The sequence below is a fragment of the Hyperolius riggenbachi genome, chromosome 6 (assembly GCF_040937935.1).
Source record: "Hyperolius riggenbachi isolate aHypRig1 chromosome 6, aHypRig1.pri, whole genome shotgun sequence".
NCBI lineage: Eukaryota > Metazoa > Chordata > Amphibia > Anura > Hyperoliidae > Hyperolius > Hyperolius riggenbachi.
In genome coordinates this window covers 46,365,584-46,382,717 of record NC_090651.1, presented here as the reverse complement: position 1 = coordinate 46,382,717, position 17,134 = coordinate 46,365,584, and the positions used below count along the sequence as shown (strand labels likewise).

General features: G+C 44.9%; 1 protein-coding gene across 2 annotated transcripts in view; it reads right to left on the bottom strand.

The window, feature by feature from the left end:
* Window positions 1–17,134, bottom strand: part of LRRIQ3 (leucine rich repeats and IQ motif containing 3) — a 128,570-nt gene that overhangs the window by 23,496 nt on the left and 87,940 nt on the right. For both annotated transcript variants that reach the window (XM_068239221.1, XM_068239220.1), the window contains exon 5: window positions 11,037–11,193. In XM_068239221.1, coding sequence (XP_068095322.1) covers window positions 11,037–11,193 — 157 coding nt within the window. The remainder of the gene's footprint in view (window positions 1–11,036; window positions 11,194–17,134) is intronic.

Below are 17,134 nucleotides of genomic sequence, written 5' to 3'. Positions count from 1 at the left end.
TCAGTGCCAGGCGGCGCTGAGGGGTAGATCGGGACTCCCAATGACGCCACCGCCATGGCGACGGGGGAAGCCCTCTAGGAAATCCCGTTCTTTGAACGGGATTTCCTGATCGGAGATCGCCGGAGGCGATCAAAGAGGGCGGGGGGATGCCGCTGCACAGCGGCTATCATGTAGCGAGCCCTGAGCTCGCTACATGATTTATAAAAAAAAAAAAAAAAAAAAAACACTGCTCTGCTGCCCCCTGGCGGTTTTTAATAGACCGTTAAAGAGACTCTGAAGCAAGAATAAATCTCGCTTCAGAGCTCATAGTTAGCACGGGCACGTGTGCCCCTGCTAAACCGCCGCATACGCGCCGCTAAACAGGGGTCCCTTCACCCCCAAACCCCCCACTGCGACACTTGGTCGCAGGCTTGGTCGCTCCTGGAGGCAGGGCTAACGGCTGCAGCCCTGCCTCCATTCGCGTCTATCAGCCGCGCATCGCCGCCTCTCCCCCGCCCCTCTCAGCGAAGGAAGACTGAGAGGGGCGGGGAAGAGGCGGAGATACGCGCTGACAGACGCGCGTGGGCAGGGCTGTGGCGGTTAGCCCTGCCCCAACTAGGAAGCGCTCACCCACTGCACGGAGGGGGATTTGGGGGTCAAGGGACCCCCGTTAAGCCGCAGGATAGCGGCGGTTTAGCAGGGGCACACGTGCCCCTGCTATATATGAGGTCTGAAGCGAGATTTATTCTCGCTTCAGACTCTCTTTAAGCACCAGAGACTTTTTTTTCTAAAAAAACGATTTGTGATCACTGTGATTGGCTCACAGTAATCACAGGTTCAGGAGTCAATTTCATTAGCTCCGGACTAAGATAGGTAGCTCCGCTGTCAGCATGAGGGTCTGCAGCATTGCAGTATTGGCAATAATGCAGAAGCTGAAATCTACTTCCTGTCGGGACTTATCTGTTTTGAAAGGTTACCATTCTGTTGGCTTCATCTTGCCGATCCGTAATAGTTATGCAGGCAGGGCCGGTTCTCTCATGATGCAAGGTGAAATATTTGCATCAGGTGCAGAGATTTTAGGGGCAGCATTTTTATACTGTGTTTACGCTAACCGCATGCAGTCAGAGTAGGAAGAGAAGCGAGACGAGGGCTGAGGAAAAACAACTTATTGGCGTATGGGAGGATTCCCCACCCGGAGACTTGGGACAGGATACAGCCGGTATGGCTTATCCTGCTGCTGCACAAGTCCCAGCGGCGTTAATTACTATTCCCCCTCTAGATCGACGTGGATGGTGGGGAATTATGTAATTCGGCTTCCAGCTATTGCTGGAGGCCAAATTACAGTGTTTTAAAGCATACCTGCCAACTTTTTGAGATAAGAAAAAGGGACACTTAAGCCACACCCCTGACCACGCCCCTTCACACCCCTAGTCACGCATTCCATAAATATTTAATAAGAAAAATACGTTGTTTTATAATTCAGACCACGCTTTTTCCTTTCTATCCTGGTTCATTTTCCTTCATATTAACATTTTAAAATTAGTAATATATCAATTTGAGGGCCCATTCACACCTGAGCGGGAATGGCGCGATTCCCGCTCAAAGCAAACCACTAGCGGTTTTGTAAAAACAGCTACGTATTGTAGCAAATGGCAGTGTTCTCACTGCCGCGTTTCCGGTTAGCGTTAACCCGCAAACGCTTTGCATGCAGCGGTTTGCCAGCGATTTGCATTTAGCGATCGCGATAAGCATGCATTAGTCACTGGATACGTCAAAACCGCCGCGTATCCAGTGATTTCTCTGCGTTAATTGCAGGAAAATCACTCCCGCAAAACGCTGGCGGTAATCGCCGGTGGTTTGCGATTTTAGATGTGAACAAAAGGATGGGAATGAAGTTCAATCAAACACATTTTTAGTAGAGAAATATATAGATTTACATAGAAAGAGGGACAAAGTCCTGAAAGAGGGACAAATGAGGAGGTAGGAGGGACAGAGGGACAGGGCTCCCAAAGAGAGACTGTCCGTCCAAAAGAGGGACAGTTGGGAGCTATTTTAAAGTAACTTCAGCTCCGTATTCTGACGGCGCCGAAGTTACCAGTACTCACTATGCGCCGATACAGCTGTAATTCCTAATACGGTCTATGGTGGCGACGGCTGCGCCCAAGTCTCCTGCACTGGATTGCCAGTGTTCGGCTTGTGCTGTGTGAGGAGTCTGACAGTGAGTGAGGAGGGCGGAGGCAGGAGAGCAGCTGTGTTTCATTTGACTTGCACAGCAGAAGGGAGGAGGTTGCACTGCTGTCCTGACTGGGGAGGACTGGAGTGTCTTTAGAGTGTATTGTGTTGAGCTGCAGCATGTCATGTGAGAACATTAGATTGTCAGGTGCTGTGCAATCATTCCAAATTAGGAAGGGGGAAGAGGGCGCATCCTCACATGTTTACCTCAAGCAGCAAGAACTCTTGAACCGGCCCTGTATGCAATACCCACTCACTAGAACGGACTGAGCAGATTCGTTACAAATTAACTAATGCGAACAAAACCTATTGCTTTGCATAGAATCCATTCACATCCATTAGAATCCGTTCTGTTTCATTCCACAAAACAGAACGTTTTAATGCCAATGTGAATACAGCCTTTGGGTTTACCTTTTGCCTAAACATGTTTGCTGTCTTAACTGTGTGCTTATGGATTATCCAATATAGACTTTCATTTTAGTTTGCATCAGACTTTCTTGTTGTGACTGGAGTTTTGCCTTAAATGTAGTATAGCCATTCTTTATAAATAGCTATACTATAAGTAATTGCTTCAGACTTTTTTTTCTGTAAAACTGTTATCCGAAATGTTAAGATCTTATGTCATTCGGGTGTGTTTACACTGTACATGTCGCATTGCACCAGAACGTACAATATAACCGAAGTGATGATGTCACCACAGTGCATTGTGTTCTTTTTGAGGTCCAGGATGTGACTATTTGGCAATCCGTGCCAGCATTTCCCTGCATGCACCTCACAGCGTAAACAGTGTGACCGTAGCCTGATTCTTACTGCATGACTGAAATAAATTCTGTATTGTGTAGGTGTTGTCAAATCATGTAAATGAAGCAAAAATAAAGCTCACTAATTGAGTTGTTGACTAAAGAAGGCTGTTTTGGTTTTCATGAGATGACTGTTTCCCCTTTCCCTTCTTTAAATTTCCCTCTATTGTCACTGCATCCACTCCCGCCTCACCAAACACACTTGAAGCCCTTCCCAGGGGCGGTACTTCCATGAAGCAATGTGAATAACCTGCAGGGCGGCAACAATTAAGCTGGCCACTAACGGTCCAATTTCTAGCGAAAAATCGTTCGAGTGATCAGAAATTCTGATCGGATTGGTTGTAAATAATCTCCATTGGTGGACACAATCGATTATGAACGAGTGAAAAAAAATGTCGCCCGAATGAATTTTCGTCGAACGAAGATTTGGATTTTCTTGGCGGTCGTGATAGATAGGAAGCAATGATTGGTTAGTTGATGGTGTAGTGAACGATTTTTCGTCCGATCAGAATTTCTGATCGCTCGAACTATTTTTCACTAGAAATTGGACCGTTAGTGGCCAGCTTTAGAGGCCGGCAAGAGGCACCTCCCCTCCCCAAATGTCCCCCTCCTCGCACTCCCCCCTCCCCCTCAGTAGAACACACTAATGTATGGCTGGGAGCATGCTGCGTATGCTCAGTTCATTAAAGTGAACCCAAATTAAAAATACAAGATTTCAGAAATAAAATCTATTTTCTAACTTATAATAATAAATAGCGACCTTTTTTCTGCTGAATGATGATTGACAAATATAAAATATTTTATTAAATAATATTTATTGGAGGAACCCCTCCCTACTACTACTAGTGATGTCACAGGGGAGGTGATCTCAGCTTGTGTGAGATTTCACATAGACGATGCCCCTGTGAGGGAGGGTAGCTGATGACAAACACACCCATGATCTAAAACCTCCTACTAAGCACAGAAATAATGGCTGCCACCTGTATAACCCTAGTTATGAAAGGAGAAGGGTGAAAAGCATGCACTGAAATGCTCAGAGGCTTGAAGGAGTGTTTATTTATCTTTGTATGTGTCAGAGTGGTGCAACTAAATATTTTGAATTAAAAAAATGTTTGGTTTGGGTCCGCTTTTAGACTGTAACTGCACAAAACGCTACCAGCTATGGGAGCACAATGGAGTAGGCGTGCGGCCTGGAACAATGCATACGCAGTGCCCCAGAACCTAGATGGATTGTGTGGACTTCCCAGGAGCTCAACAGATTGGACTAGAAGGATATCAATGGAGCTGATGGACTACAAGGGGCTGGAAGGAGTCCCAGGTAAGTAAAAATCCTTTTCTCCCATTTATCTCAATCGTTCCTTTTCTCCCATTTGTCTCAGGTTTACTTTAACCACTAATTGACTAAGTTAACTCCTGGGTGAGCCTCCCAGAACCTCGCACCACATTAATGTTATGATCGCTTCTGCAGCGTTTACTGCTGACTGCAGTGGTATTGCAAACCAAGCAGTTCTAATGTCATTACATGCATTTGCTTGCATAGTTTGGTTTGCACTTAAACTAGTTGCCGATTCCATCTGCAGTCGCTCTGAAGTTAATGACAGTTTAATATGCTTTTGTGTAAACAAACATTGTCTGCTGCAATGGAGGGGCAATCCCTTTCCTGCAGGCTGCATATCATTGTCTGCCTTTTCCTGCTATCAGCCTGTGATTAATTACCATTCACTTGTGTGGGAATCTGCAGGTCTGCTCCCATTGGATGACCTCAGTATAAAGAACTGCTTCCTGCAATGCCTCATGGGCTACCATAGTCTCAGATTCTGTCTGTTACTCTGCTTGAGCCCCACCTCGTTCCTAGTCCGTGTGGACTGCGCTGACTCCTGCGAAGGGGTCAGCGAGTCCTCCTAGTTCTGCTCTTGTTTCTAGAAGTTGTTACTTTGCTTGTCTTGTGTCATATATTGGTTCATCGCCAATATATACGCATACTTGCACGTTTATTATTTTCCTTGTATTCGTGTTACGTTGATACATCAGTGTCGCTGATATATACGTACACGAACTGTTTATATCCTGTGTTCCGTTAGTCAGCGTTCCAGCACGCTGAGCTAGTTATCCTGTTCCTGGTCCTGTTTGTGGATTGCGTTCATCTCTGCGAAGAGATAGCGAATCCTTCTGAGTCCTGTCCCCTGTATTACTCCAGTCTTAGTCAGAGTTCCTGCTAATGTCATATATCGGTTCATTGCCGATATATACATATGTTAGTCAGACGTTACAAATAGTTTCATTGATAGCTGTAATTGTAATACGCTAGGAAATCATACTTATTGTATATTTATCTGTGTTACGTTCATCTATCTTGATCCTGCTATTTCCTGACTATCCTGTCCTGTCTTGGTGAGGCACGCCATTGCTGCAAACGCATTGGCTACCTCATTCCAGTCTGTTTTATTGTGGACGCTTGCTGTCACTAAGTAGTGGCTAGTTAAGCAAGCGTTCATTCTGTCTACCTGTCCTGATCTCCTCAGTCCTGGTTTATGCTCTCAGCGCTACTTTGCGCTGAGACGTTATTACGAAAGTGTTGTTTGTGGCTGTTGGGATCAGCACCGGCTCTGTGCACCACAATCTCCTATTGGAGTCAGTCCTCTCCTCCACTAAACTGGGGATATCCTGATTCCTTGCGCTGGTGTGTGTACCTCCTTCACGTCAGCTTATGTGTTGCATGCTGACTGTGGAGATTACACCTCCAAGCTTAACAGTATGGTAGCCCCATTACCAATCCCCATTGTGGGGGGTTCCCAGCAAAAATGACACTGTTTGTTATGGTTCCTGTTCCTTTAAGAAATTTGAGAAACTAAATTCTGAAACAGAAAATGAGTTTTTTTCTGAATGTACCAGGTTTTTGGCCAATCCCGAGCTCCAGGCTACTCCTGTTTCAACGTGGGCCCCCCAATTAATTTATGTTTTGTTTAAGGGAAATTTGTTCCAGTGGGCGTACGATGTCTTGGATCATACGAATTTGAAAGAAAGACCGCTGGAATTTCTAGCGTTTGTGATCCATAACTGGCTGCGCAAAACCGATTTGCCTAGCCCTTTTGATAAGATCCTGGCAGCTTGTCAATCAGCTGCTCCTTCTACTGCCTACAAAAATAATCAGCAAGCAGATAATTGTTCTGATAACTTTTCTTCTGCTTTGAATAAATCACCTAAGGCAGCAGGGACTAAAGCCAAACGTAAACGCTCCAAAAGAAAAGCGTTACAATCAGCGGAGTCGTTGCCCTTAGCGACTGCGCATCAGATCTGTAATGAGACTCCGCCATTAGCCAATAATGAAATTCAGTCACCATTCAGGGGAGTCAAATGGACCTATGAAACTACTAATGAACTTTCATTGCTAGCCAGGGAAAATAAAAGTTCTTGTTTAAATGAATTATCTGAATATGATTATGAAGATATATTACAGAGTATTGAACAGATCAATTTATTCGTGCAGCAAGGGAAATTTGCATACACTACAGTTCAACACTTGCTACAGGTATTGGAGATCCTTAGGAATAAGAAATCGGCCAATCACCTGCTAAATAACCCAATGTATGTTTCTGCCACTAACACATTTGCAAACTATGATCAGCTTGAATGCTCAGCTGTTAAATATGCATAGGATTCTCCATTTGAGAAAGGAGAGATGGAAGCCCTGGTCTATGAATGGAAGAAAGATGCAAGTTCATTTTGTCAGTTTTACAGTGCAAAAAGTGAATTAGTATTGAATGTATGCATTAAGTCTGCCTATAACCTAATAAAAACTGGTGTGTGTGGGTATGACTTTGTGGCTCCATTGATCGATGTGTGGAAAATGATTTTGGACGATTTTTATGCGATTCAATCAGTTGATACCAGGGAAGACACACTGTCAATTGGAGACTGTCCCGCTTCTCCAGTTACTGAGTCCCTGCCATGTCTTGTGAATGTTCCTGTAACTCCACCCTGTACCATGGATAACTCAGTGTTACTTCCCAGTAAAACAGAAGCCACTGATACTTTCTTAACCTTGCCCTGCACAAATTTCTCAGCAGAGAATCCAGAGGTCCTGCTGACTTCTGAGTCCAGCCTAGCTAATACTCATGAGTCTTTGTTCAGTGAAACAGACACCAGAAAAACCTTGCCTGCCTCTGTAAATACTTCTGCAGAAATTACTTGTGTTAATAAAGTTCAACTCCTGTCTGATCCAGCAGATGCCAATAGATGCACTACATCAGTTTCCGAGTCCCAGCAATCCTGTCCAGAAACCTTAGAACCCCAGCATCTGAATTTTCCAATTTTACAATTGAATGGTGATTCAGATGCGCAAACATTGTGTTTTGATCTTCCTGTTTCTACACCTCACTCTAGTTTCGTGAATAGCTCAGAGCGTCTGCTGTGTGAATCCGAAATCGCAGAATTATTACCGTGTTCAGAAAATGTTCCAGTAAATTTGCCCTGTACCATGAATTGTGCAGTAGATCTCTCCAATGAAACTCAGGTCACAGAGTCATTGTGCTGTCCAGCAGGTGCTTCCATGGTTTTGCCCTGCAATATGGACTGTCCAGTGATCCTGTCCAGTGAAGCTGTGGTCGCAGAGTCTTATGCTTCACCCAGTACTTTGGATACTTCAAACCCTCTAGCAGAGGAGTCTGAGGTACTGCTTACCTCAGTTGGTGTTGCAGTAATATTCACTTGTTTAGCAGCTGTTTTGGAATTACAGTCTGCTCTAATAAAACTTGATGAATTTCTGCCCAGCAAAGCAGAAGCCATTGAAATATTGTCCTCGTCAGCAAGTGTGTTAGATACCTTGCCCTGTACACAGTCTGATTTAACCAATGTTGTTGAGTCCCTCTCCAGTGTTGTAACAGCCGAGGAACTCCAGCCCTGTCCTCTGAATGGAAGTCTTGCCCTGTAACATGGAGAATTCTGATTCTCTGGTCAAAATAATAGAAATCTCAGAATTTCAGTCCGGTCTGATGAGTGTTCCTGAAACCCAGCCCTGTATCCTGAAAGATTCTGGTTCTCTGGCCGTTGTGGCAGAGGTTCCAGAGTCCCCTTCCTGTCCAAGGAATTTCTCAGTTTTGCCTAGTTCAGTGGGGATTGCTGCAATGCTGACTTGTTTTGCAGCCCTTCATGAGCTCCAATCCAGTGTATTTGATGAGTCTCTGTCTAGTCCAGAAGAAGCTATGGGAACCCTGTCTAGTTCAGTGCATACATCAGAAGATTTGCCCTGTCTTGTAAATGCCCCTGAACATGATTTGTTAATAACCTTGCTGGAATCAGCAACATCTAAGTCTGATCCTGCAGTTTTTAGTGAGAATCCAGTAACTGTGAAGTCTAGTCATGATGAATTTTTTTTGCCCAGTTCTGGTTTCGGTCCTGTCTTGACTGACTTTGAGGTTCGCAGTTCCTTGACATGCCCAGAGGTTTCTCTTGTGCCGGTGTGCCCAGATGTGCTTCGTATGCCAGAGTGCCCAAGTGTGTCTGTGTTAGCGTGCTCACGTGCTTCCCTAGTGGAGACATGTTCTGATGTTGCCGGTTGGCCTGCATGCCCGGAGATGGTTCTGGTCCCTAAAAGCCCTGATCTTGATGTTTGTCCTTGTGACCCTGACTCTGGAGTTGCCCTGGGTTCCATGGGGGTTCTTGATAGTTCTCCATGTGAGCCTAAGGGGCGTTCTGACCTGTGGGGATCTCTTTGGAGCTTCCAAGTGTTCTGGGAGATCTCTGAGGAAACTTGTCCTGGTACCTTGGACTGGTTCAACAGTGGGTTTTGTGTTGGTAAGGACAGTTCCGGTGGGCATTGCAAAGGCTTTGGCGTTTTTGGACGGTCCCTGGAAGGCGGTGGGTATCGCTCAGAGAGTTTCTTGGTTTTTTTTTCTGGAAGTCGTGGTCCTGATGGGTGTCACACTGGGGCTTGTAGTGCTGACGGGCATGGTTCGGTAGGTTCTGGTTCCAATTGGTCTAGTTTTGGTGAGACTGATTCGGGAGTTTGGTTTTGTCGGGCTGATCCGACCTTCATGAATTTTCGGTCAGATCAGTTTGCTGGATTTCCCACTTCTGATTTTTTGGTTTGGGTGGTTCAGGAGAAATATGTCAGTTTTTATAGGCGTTCAGAGGCCGCGTTTAAGGGGGGGGGTACTGTTATGATCGCTTCTGCAGCGTTTACTGCTGACTGCAGTGGTATTGCAAACCAAGCAGTTCTAATGTCATTACATGCATTTGCTTGCATAGTTTGGTTTGCACTTAAACTAGTTGCTGATTCCATCTGCAGTCGCTCTGAAGTTAATGACAGTTTAATATGCTTTTGTGTAAACAAACATTGTCTGCTGCAATGGAGGGGCAATCCCTTTCCTGCAGGCTGCATATCATTGTCTGCCTTTTCCTGCTATCAGCCTGTGATTAATTACCATTCACTTGTGTGGGAATCTGCAGGTCTGCTCCCATTGGATGACCTCAGTATAAAGAACTGCTTCCTGCAATGCCTCATGGGCTACCATAGTCTCAGATTCTGTCTGTTACTCTGCTTGTGCCCCACCTCGTTCCTAGTCCGTGTGGACTGCGCTGACTCCTGCGAAGGGGTCAGCGAGTCCTCCTAGTTCTGCTCTTGTTTCTAGAAGTTGTTACTTTGCTTGTCTTGTGTCATATATTGGTTCATCGCCAATATATACGCATACTTGCACGTTTATTATTTTCCTTGTATTCGTGTTACGTTGATACATCAGTGTCGCTGATATATACGTACACGAACTGTTTATATCCTGTGTTCCGTTAGTCAGCGTTCCAGCACGCTGAGCTAGTTATCCTGTTCCTGGTCCTGTTTGTGGATTGCGTTCATCTCTGCGAAGAGATAGCGAATCCTTCTGAGTCCTGTCCCCTGTATTACTCCAGTCTTAAGCAGGAACTCTGACTATGTCATATATCGGTTCATTGCCGATATATACATATGTTAGTCAGACGTTACAAATAGTTTCATTGATAGCTGTAATTGTAATACGCTAGGAAATCATACTTATTGTATATTTATCTGTATTACGTTCATCTATCTTGATCCTGCTATTTCCTGACTATCCTGTCCTGTCTTGGTGAGGCACGCCATTGCTGCAAACGCATTGGCTACCTCATTCCAGTCTGTTTTATTGTGGACGCTTGCTGTCACTAAGTAGTGGCTAGTTAAGCAAGCGTTCATTCTGTCTACCTGTCCTGATCTCCTCAGTCCTGGTTTATGCTCTCAGCGCTACTTTGCGCTGAGACGTTATTACGAAAGTGTTGTTTGTGGCTGTTCGGATCAGCACCGGCTCTGTGCACCACAATCTCCTATTGGAGTCAGTCCTCTCCTCCACTAAACTGGGGATATCCTGATTCCTTGCGCTGGTGTGTGTACCTCCTTCACGTCAGCTTATGTGTTGCATGCTGACTGTGGAGATTACACCTCCAAGCTTAACAATTAATGGGTAGCCAGAAGGACTGACACAGAGTGCAGCTGGGGCCCATGTGTGACACTGTTCGCCGGGCCCTAGATTCACCCAGGCCCCATACAGCAGCCCCCCCCTGTGATGCCCTAAAGGCGACCCTGGCTTCAAGTGGCAAAAAATCGAGAACCCGCCCTGGCTTTTCCTGGATGTCAGCAGCCTTACAGTCTTCCTTGGTTGAAATCTCTAGGACAATTCTTTATCTCTGCTTTCTACCCATAATTCTCCTATACATACAGAATTTATGTAAGTCATGCAGGAAGAGTGACTCTAACTGGTATTATAAAAGCATCCCATTCGGGTTAAGCGCTTGGGAGGCATTGCTGTCAGGACAACCCCCGTACCTTGCCTTGCTTTACGTCCTTTGACTCTGTAGGCCATAAGAAGACAGCTGATGACTTTATAGCCTGGCATTACCGGACTCCAACTTTAAACCTTCCACAGTAAAAATTGTCCCTCTCTCCCATCGGAGTAAATTGGAATGTATAAATTGCCGCCCGGTGTCAGGCCGTACTGAGGTGTCATCATGCGGATAACATACCTGTTTAATCACGGGAGGCTTGCTGCTGCTCGCTGGGAGGGCAGGAAAGTTATCTCGTAATATGGATTTTACAAGAGGGCTCTTCCTCTCCTCCTCCTGACTTCTCCTCCGGTGGCAATGTAATTTCGTCCTGCGCGTCTGCGGCTGAGAAATAAGGCTACAAATATACACACGACATATTATTTTTAGTATACTGTGCAAATATTCTAAGCCCCGGGTAATAGATGGAGGATGAAGTGTCGCATTGTGACCCTACACATTAATAACGAAGGTTCGGATTGCTGCCATACTGCAGATTGGATTTCTTCTACCTTATTTTATTTTGTATATGGATACTTCATTTTTCTTTTTTATACCCCTATCACTCCTCCTGCATTCCCCAAGCTCTATTTAGCTTTGAGCTATCTCTCTGCTGCTCTCTCCTCTCTCTCTCTGTAAGATCTTCCTGCTGCAGACGCTGCTGCTCGCCTCGCGCTCAGACAGGAAGCCACAGGAGCATTACCCAGATCATGGGCTTAGATGACATTACAGAGCAGACCCGAGCTGTCAACAAGACAGACGCAGAAAACAATGCAGAAGCAAACCATGTCTGCTTAAAGGAAACCTGTCATAAGCAGCAGGCACTTCCGCTAACCTGATTATCTCCTCTGAAATTGCGCTAGCAGTAAAGCTATGTACTGAATCTAGACACTCATTACCTGAGAGGTACGACATCATAGAAGTGCTCGCTCTTCCCCTTTGTTGAATGTTTCTCGATTGTCTCGGGTACAAATCTCGCAAGAAGCAGGACATTAGGGCGCTGTGGAAGTTTGGCACCGATAGTAATTTTGTTTACAGGGGGAAGTGTGTGCAGCGGACGCCCTGGGGCCTGCTATTTTACCCCATATTAATTCCGCATAACCAAAATTAAAATGGGCACCTATGGTGGTGCCCAATGTGTTTCATTTTTTTTTTTTTTTGTGGCCGGGGGAATTGGTTAAGGTGAGGCTTTGCGCAGGTGGGAGGGTCTTTTAAGGTCAGGAATCAGTGGGAGGGTCTTTTTAAAGTTAGGCTTTGGTGAAGTTAGGGTTAGGCATTGGCAGGTGGGGTGGTTAGGGCACAGAGGGGGGGGTGGTTAGGGTTAAGGCATTAGAGGGAGGCCTCTGGCTTACGTATTTCTGTATCGCCGGTGAGTCGGGCGCAGGGCAAGCTGAATGATGGCTCTCCCAGCTTCCGCATAACTCCCCAGCGATGTTAAATACTATTCCCCCTCCAAGTTGTCGCAACTCGGAGGGAGATGTAATTCGGGGTCCAAAGCCCCGATTTACCCTTATGCGCCCCGCATAGTATTACAATACTGCTACGGGGCGCCTAGTTATGGTGTGAGATTCTGTGCAAGAATAGGGTTAGGTTTAGCTGTAGCAAAAGATCAGTATCATTTACCAATAATTTATTTTCATCATTAGCACTGCGAAATAGTGGAAAAATTCATTGATATTAATGTCTATTTTACGTTGCCCAAAATTACCGAGCGCCCTTTTTGCATGTACGCATCTAGCATGAGAACAGGTGCCCTACAACATTGTTTAGATGTCTGAATACCGGATCACCCAAGAACCGACATGCCCAATCATTTGGCACCTCCCTCTTGTCCTCCCTCTTGTCCTCCACTCATCGTCCCTCGCTATTCAGCAGTGTGTGTCTTTTGCAAACATCAATTTGCACTAAAAGATGCCCCTCTCTCTCTCTCTCTCTCTCTCTCTCTCTCATTAAAGAAGAAGACCTCTGACTGGCATAATCAAGTTACTGCTCTTTATTTCATGAATGCATAACAGCAAATACAGTGACGTTTCGAAGCTGACGCTTCTTTATCAAGCTTAGCTGAATGAGGGTTAAGGGGCCCATACACTCAGCCGATTTTCTGGCCAACTGATCGATCCAGATCGATCGATCGATTGCAAATCGGTTGGCCAATCGACCGATCGATGGCCGATTTCTATTGATTTTGATGGATTTCCATCGAACTGGCAGGGTGGAAAATTTAGGTTGATCTGATGAGATTGCTTATCTTTTTGCATTGGCCTTAATGGAATTCTGATGGCAAAAAAAATGCCATCAGATCGAATTTCAATAGATTTCAAACTGAAATCTATTGGAATTCTATCCTGGTAAAAAATATTCTAAAACACATCAGATAAATCATCAGATGCATTTCTTATCTATCTGCTGCCAATCTGACGAGTGTATGGGCACCTTTAGCTCACTACATAGGTTTTCCCTATTACCCAGATAAGATTGCTAATCAAACACACAATACTCCACCTATAAACCTAATATGTTTCACCCCCTAATAATTGACAGGTCTGTCAGCCTGTCAATATAGCCATGAGGCTATGACATGTTTTTTATTTTCCATAACTATTGTCTTTAGTATGTTTATGTAGCACGCTGAGCACATTGCACTTTAGATAGTTCCCCTGATGAAGCCCCTAAGTATTATGGGGTGAAACATGTCGAAACATGTAGTGAGCTAAACTCATTGGCTTCCTTTACAGGGCTCTGTGTGCTCTTTTCTCCCTTCCCCAGTTTTGTTTATGGAAACAGTATTTTTACAGGCTATGGGTTTTTAGCAGTCAGAATAAAAGTTATGTTTTAATCTCTTTTGCAAAGGTATAGATTTGTGTGAATTATATTGAATCAGTTGTGTTGTTGCAAGTACTTTAATGGGCAAGCCCTACTTAATAGGTGGCAAATCCCAAATAAGGGGCACACAAAGACTTGCATACTTAATAGGGTGGGGGTGGGAGGGGGTTGTACATCATGGCAAATCGAAATGGTGATCAGGTGGACACTTTGCCAGATTCAAATATTATGACTGAATCTGTGGGATGTTGATGACATATTGAGTAGTATATGGGCCCCTTCAGCTTCTCTCTTGCATTACTGGTATCAGTGTTCTTGAATTACCTATTTTTATTTCATTCTTCCTTTGTGTTTGCTGTGTGCTGAATAGTTGCTATTATTATGCAGATAAGGTGAAAAACAGATAAGCAACCTCAATTCTGAGGGGAAAAAAAAAATCACCTTATTTGTTAAAACTATCATTTTTTAACACAATTTATCTCCACTTTAATGCTTGCGTTACTGACGATGACACCAAAAATCACACTGTGAATTAGAACAATGACTGTGTGGGTTCGGAAGATGGGTTTGGGTGTGATGGTGGGTGATCTCTGCTGCTTTTGGGGAGCTATATTTAACCATATTTACACATCACTTATCACATAAAGATTGACTAATGCTAACACTGATATTAGTTTTTAATATTATTCTTATTTTTTTATTGTTTGAACATTATCAAAAAAAAGTGTGCACTGCTGAGTCTTTTTTGACCACAAATCTCATAAGCAAACTGGGTCTGACCGTGAAGGCTGAGACCACGAGCATGGGGCTTCACCCCTCAAGCAATACCAGCCCACACCTCTGCAGGCCATCTCTTCACTCAAGATAGCTCAGTGCTTGAGTATCCAGCGCTCCCAAGAGATATGAATGTGTGGTGCAGTTTAAGGAGGCCACACACCATACAATTTTTTAAATATCTGTTCAGTTCAAGAATAGCAACAACAATGTATGACTGATTGTAACAATTCAAAACTTTGTCAATGTACCACACACCTATGTTAATTTATTCCCCAATCATGATTAAAGTAATTGAAAGCTCAGAAAAAAAATTGATTGGAACTGTACATGGTAAAGCTGGTCTGAAATTTCCAACATGTCCAATCCCCCCCCCCCCCCCCCCCCAAAAAAAAAAGCTGGAAATCCGACCAGATTTCTCATTCAAAAACAAAGAACAGCTCTCGATTTTTCAGGACAACCAATCGTAATTATTGAATCATAATTGTATGGTGTGTGGCCACTTTTACTGAGAACAGGGCCCCAAAGGCCCGGGCCTCGGGTGGCTGCAGCCCAATGGAGCACCTCGACATGAAAAAGGGTTTGCTTCATATGAAAGAGGAGGCTGCAAATGGGGAGCAACACATGAAAAAGAGAAGCGAGCTGTATATGGCAGAGAGGGGCTTCATATTCATATTTGGACGCAACACATGGAAGAGAGGGTGGCACATGGAATGGGATGGAGCTGCAGTACAGGGATGATACACATGGAAGAGAGGGCTGCACATGGAATGGGATGGAGCTGCAGTACAGGGATAATACACATGGAAGAGAGGGCTGCACATGGAATGGGATGGAGCTGCAGTACAGGGATGATACACATGGAAGAGAGGGCTGCACATGGAATGGGATGGAGCTGCAGTACAGGGATAATACACATGGAAGAGAGGGCTGCACATGGAATGGGATGGAGCTGCAGTACAGGGATAATACACATGGAAGAGAGGGCTGCACATGGAATGGGATGGAGCTGCAGTACAGGGATGATACACATGGAAGATGGGGCTGCACATGGAATGGACGGGGGCTGCTGTACAGGGATGATACACATAGAATTACTGAATCTGAGAGAGCCTAAGCGCTTTGAGTCCTATGGGAGAAAAGAAAAAAGAAATGTTATTGTATTGTATTGTATAGAAGAGGGGGCTGCACATGGAATGGGATGGGCTGCTGTACAGGGATATTAGAGGGCTGCACTTGGAATGGGATGGAGCTGCAGTACAGGGATGATACACATAGAAGAGAGGGCTGCACATGGAATGGGATGGAGCTGCAGTACAGGGATGATACACATGGAAGATGGGGCTGCACATGGAATGGACGGGGGCTGCTGTACAGGGATGATACACATGGAAGAGGGGGCTGCACATGGAATGGGATGGGCTGCTGTACAGGGATATTGCACATGGAAGAGAGGGCTGCACTTGGAATGGGATGGAGCTGCAGTACAGGGATGATACACATGGAAGAGAGGGCTGCACATGGAATGGGAGGGGCACTACTGCACATGGAATGAGAGCCCCAACATACTTGGCCTAGAGGCAATAAAAGTATGAATCTGGCCTTGACTGAGCATGCATGTCCCGGCAGTATGAGCTGGAATGCGTGAATGATCAGGAGTGCGGATGGGATGGATGTGGAGTGGGAGGTTTAGTGTGTGGTCCTGGGAGGAGAATAAGCAGAGCCACATGGTTCAGATCTGCCTCTGTCACCTTACCAGAATTCAACCGAGCAGGTTTGAATGCTTTAAAGCGGGATTGTCACCATACGAATTACATTTCAATAGCAACTGGTCTGAGTGTATTGAGGGATAAAGATGCTAATCCTGCTTTCAAAACTTTTTCTGTTGTTATGGTTTGGAGTTATCACATACTGGCTTAGGGGCACTTGCCCTTTAATTGCCATTGCCAAACAGTTGCATGCTGGTTTTTTTTTTAATCTATAATATATTCATCCTCTTCCCTTTATTTTCCCCTCCTTCTAATGACATAAAACAGTGCACTTCCTAGTATAGACCTCAGTGGGAGTGTCTGAAGTCTCTGAGAGGAGGGCGGGTAACCAAAACACAATTAGCAAGAGGTCAAAAAAAAAAGAGCGAGGGAGAAAATTATGTCAGGATTAGCTTCATTCAAAGGTAACCAAGGTGGAAACTGCCTAGAATAGGATTCTCTGCTTTTCCTTTATAAAATTCACAGGAATCATAACATGGACAGTGCAATACATCTGTTATGTAAGTAGAACTAGTATTTATCTACTTATATATGTGTTTTTTTATTTATAGGTTAGCATGGGTGTCACTTGTTCTTTAAAGCAAACCTATGAGGTTTGCAAATGCCTAATATAGATACTTAGCTCCACCATCTCCCTGCACCTCTCTGTTCCAGCGCTGAGCCCACTAAGCCCTGCTACTGAGCATGTGCGAGCCGTCCACAAGTAGTTTTCTAGACAGGACAGAGCTGGAACAGCCGGTGGAAGAGGATGGGGAAGCACAGTTTTCAACCCTGTCCTCCAGGCCCACCAACAGTACATGTTTTGCAGAAAACCACAAACATGCATAGGTGAGGTAATTAGTGTCTCAGCAGAGCTGATTAACCACCTCTGTGGATTTCCACAAAACATGCACTGTTGGTGGGCCTTGAGGATAGGGTTGGGGAACACTACTA